This window comes from Hemiscyllium ocellatum, chromosome 13 (genome assembly GCF_020745735.1).
Source record: "Hemiscyllium ocellatum isolate sHemOce1 chromosome 13, sHemOce1.pat.X.cur, whole genome shotgun sequence".
Lineage (NCBI taxonomy): Eukaryota > Metazoa > Chordata > Chondrichthyes > Orectolobiformes > Hemiscylliidae > Hemiscyllium > Hemiscyllium ocellatum.
This window is the reverse complement of record NC_083413.1, coordinates 74,535,980-74,540,199: the sequence shown is the minus strand read 5'-3', so window position 1 is coordinate 74,540,199 and position 4,220 is coordinate 74,535,980. Positions and strand designations below refer to the sequence as shown.

Below are 4,220 nucleotides of genomic sequence, written 5' to 3'. Positions count from 1 at the left end.
AAGGCTAGACAGGGGAGGCTTGTATCCTCTGGAGTTCACAAGGGTCAGAGGTGACTTAATCGAAATGTAAAGGATCCTGAAGGGACTTGACCGAATGGATGTTGAAAGGATGTTTCCTTTTTTGGGTGAATTTAGAACTAGGAATTTCAGTTTAAAAATAAGGCATGGAAAGATCATGTGGGATGTAGAGTTGAGGTTAAAATCAGATCAGTTGTGATGTTATTGAATAAAGGAGCAGGATTGAAAGGCAGAGTGGTCTACACTTGTTCCTTTGTTCATACATTTGTGAGGTTGATGTCGGATAATGCTGTGGAGGTGAAAATAAGCAGTCTTGGCGACGGCGTGCAAATATGGTTGAAAGCTTGTCACGGGATAAAACATAGAATTGGAGTTGCAAACAATTTGGTTCAGAAGCAGAGTTGTCAGAGACATGGATAGAGTCGGTGGCTAATGAATGGAGGCTCATGTGTACGATTTGGTGGCGGCACTGTGGCTCAGTGGTTAGCACTGCTGCCTTACAGCACCAGGGACCTAGGTTCGATTCCCGCCTTGGGTGACTGTCTGTGTGGAGTTTGTACATTCTCCCTGTGTCTGCGTGGGTTTCCTCCCACAGTCACAAAGATGTGCAGGTCAGGTGAATTGGCCATGCTAAATTACTCATAGTGCATTAGTCAGAGGGAAATGGGTGTGAGTGGGTTACTCTTCGGTGGGTCGGTGTGGACTTGTTGGGCCAAGTGGTCTGTTCCCACACTGTAGGAAATCTAATCTAATCTGCCAGCTGGGAAATGAATATTTAGTACACAAACTTCCAAGGGAAGTGTGTGTATGAGACCTTTCAGTAGTACAGTGTAATAATGTATCAATTATTCTTATAATCTAGTAAATTCTACCTCCCATAGATCACTCTGTCTCACAGATACAATGTTAAAATGGCATGTGATTCAGCTCCCACTCTCCAACAGCATTCACATTTTATAATGTCAACAAATTCCTAATTTAATTGTCAATCAAACAAATCTAGCATTCAGATACTGTGACCTCACTGAGAAGTGACTATTATTAATTTCAGGGATGCACATTAAGTGGCCTGTTGGACATAAACCTGTACAACATGATCCAATTTTCTCACATTCACATAAAACTACTCACGTTCTAATTTGCCATGAGCATCATGACAGGTGGTTTGGAGGAAGCATGTCTACCTTTGTCTATAAACAAAATGAACCATATCTCCAGTAATTTATAAAACATATTTACATTTCAAGACCGTTCTCAACAACACTTCCAGTAAGGCATCGACTAATCTGTTCCGGACCTGGCCCCTGAGCAGAAGCACTTAAGGCAGAATGGTTTCTGAACATTTCAACCCAGTCTGAATGTTGTCCATATTGGACTTGGCAGTTGTCCCAGGTTTTAAAGGCATGTTCCAGTTTGAAGAGGAGGCAGGAACAACAATATCAATAGGCAAACAAACAAAGTTGTTGGTCTAAAATGCCACTTGAGTCAAAGTAGAATCTCAAGAACATTGAACACCATTATATGTTTAAAAACCTTTGCCATAGAAAGATAATTGATAATGGGGAATTGATCACCTGCTTTATGGGCTCACTTGCGTCATTGACTGTCGATCTGAGAAAGATGCTATTTCTTGGGCTCTAGCCAGACTTTCAGTCTCCAATTCAAGTAGCACATTGCACCTCATCATTGTGATGGTGGACCAGGCTATACACCACTGATACACATATGCAGCAATGTGCAACCCATTCACAGCCCCTTTCCTGGCATTAGTAAACTGTATGGGACACTTTGCCACCCTTGAGTCAGCAGGGGGCTAAAGGTGAGACTTCTACAAAGACAAGGACAGCAGGTGCAATGGGAACAGCATCCCTTCCAAGTCAGATAACATCGATTAATCCCTGGAGATACTTTGGGCTCCTATGTGTTTATCACATGTACGCGATGGGTTCTTATTGTAAGTAGCCTCTTGACTGCTTCTGCCAATTCCCTGTACCTCAAACCATAAAGGTAAGGGCACAGCAGTCGTGGGAGCATCATGAAAACGTAAATGTTGATGGAGTGGAGCCATATTCTATCACTGAGGCCGATGAGTTGTGAATCTCTGAACACAATCTCAAAGCTAAAAATCAAACAGGGGACGAAATACAGGAAGAGAACTATCCCATGTATTAGTAGAGTCATTCTCGCCCTGGATTTGACACTGTCCCAGATGCCTGAGCTCCTTGTTTTGACATACAGCATGACGTAGCAGTACAGTACCATTGGGAAAAAGAGCAAAATGATGCACAGAAGGAAAATGTTCACTTCTAATATCAGGTGGCGATCAAAAGAGCTCAATTCTGGGAGTGGCAGCATGAGGCACATCTTGTGACCATGAGTCAGAGCCGGTTGCTTTGCCAGGATTGCAGATAGCAAGATGAGTGGGTACATTGATGCTAGAATCCAAATCAGGATTATAAGCTTGATGGTTCGTGACGGGGATATGAGTGACAAGTAACGTAGTGGGAAGCTAACTGCCACGTAGGTATCAATCGCCATAACTGTGATGGTAATGACACTGCTCAATTCAGATACGATTCGTCCAATAACTGCAACATCACAGAGCAATGTGGGCATGCATTGCTGCACTGATACGCTTATGGATATAAGGCTGTTGAGAAGTAGGAAAATAAGGTCTGCCACCAGTATGTTGGCCAGAAGCACGTATCTTGTCTCCTGGCGAAACCGTTTTGTTAACAAAATAAGCACCACCAGCAGTGGGTTAGCCAACAATGTGCCCACGAGACACAGAGCCACAGAGATGAGAAACATGTTTAAACGCTGTTGAAGCACACTTATAACGGAGAAAGTGCAGACCTGGCTGGCATTGGTGGCATTGAAAAGCCTGCCCGGCAAGTTCACAGTGAAATTGGAAACACTGATCCCAAGGAAAGCCATTGTGATTCCAGTCTGATGGAGACAGCATTGGGAAATGCCAACTTCTCAACTTAATGCCATGATCTCCTGCAGACTTCTCTATTGCTGATTCTTAATGTATTTTCTCCCAGCTTTGGAGCTTGGGTTACAAATTGGAATTTCAGCCATTTGCCATGATGCCGTTAGATTGTTTGTTCCAGTGTGCACTATTTTCCTTTCTTCGGGGGTCAATATCCAGGTTTCATCCCATCCCAGATCGATAGGTGTATGGGCATCATCTGGCACTTGATTCTCACCTCTTGATTGCTGTAAATAAGCATTGGTTGAAATTTAACAGCAAAGTCGTAAGTCATAGAGATGTACCCTTTAGTCCAACTCATCCATGCCAACCAGATATTCTAAATTAATGTAGTCTATTTGCCAGCATTTGGCTCAAATCCCACTAACCCTTTCCTATTCATAGACCCTTTTAAATGTTGTATTTGTCCCAGCCTCCACCACTTCCACTGGCAGCTCATTCCACACATGCAATACGCTCTGCATGGAAAAGTTGCCCCTTAGATCCTTTTCAAACCTTTCCTCTCACATCTTAAACCTATGCCCTCCAGTTCTGGACTCCCTCACCCCGGGGAAAAGACCTGGTATATTGACCCTCATGCCCCTCATGATTTTATAAACCTCTACAAGGTCACTCCTCAGCCTCCAATTCTCCAGGAGAAACAGCCCCAAATCGGTACAAAATGCTCTCAAGTTTCAAATCTTGTGGAAATTTTAAAGAGAGAGACTCAAAGACAAAATGGTAATGAAAAATCAAAATTGCCTAAGTCATCTTGCCAACACATTTCAATTGATTTATGTTCACTTCTTATTTATAATTTCTGTTTAAAAAGTGCAGTGATGAATCTGTGCAGAGTACGTGACTTCAGTAGGTCTTTGAGAAAGCAAGGACTGCAGATGCTGGAGATCAGGGTTGAAAAGTGTGGTCAGGCAGGTCAGGCAGCATCCAAGCAGCAGGAGAATCGACATTTCAGGCATAAGCCCTTCATCAGGAACTTTCATCGTATAGATCCATGTTTATCAAGCGAGTTCGGGCAAACAGAGGTCAAAGTGTGCAGTGGGTGTGTCAGGACCTGATGGCCAAGGGGGGGTATGATGAAACATGTTGAGTATTAACTAGCAAATCCTTCCATCACAGGCCAGAGGTAGGTGATCAGAGTAGGAGTTTCCTGGTCGCACATGTAATAGAAAGAAATTGTACCCTCTATCCTCACTATCCATTGCTCCAG

General features: G+C 43.2%; 1 protein-coding gene across 1 annotated transcript; it reads right to left on the bottom strand.

The window, feature by feature from the left end:
* Window positions 1–1,935: 1,935 nt before the first annotated feature.
* On the bottom strand, window positions 1,936–2,955 carry LOC132821364 (probable G-protein coupled receptor 148). Its single transcript, XM_060833947.1, has one exon. The coding sequence runs from the start codon at window positions 2,953–2,955 to the stop codon at window positions 1,936–1,938; it is 1,020 nt and encodes a 339-aa protein (XP_060689930.1).
* Window positions 2,956–4,220: the final 1,265 nt, after the last annotated feature.

Coding starts and splice junctions, on each gene's coding strand:
- LOC132821364 (XM_060833947.1), bottom strand. CDS start 2,955: ATGGCTTTCCTTGGGATCAGTGTTTCCAATTTCACTGTGAACTTGCCG.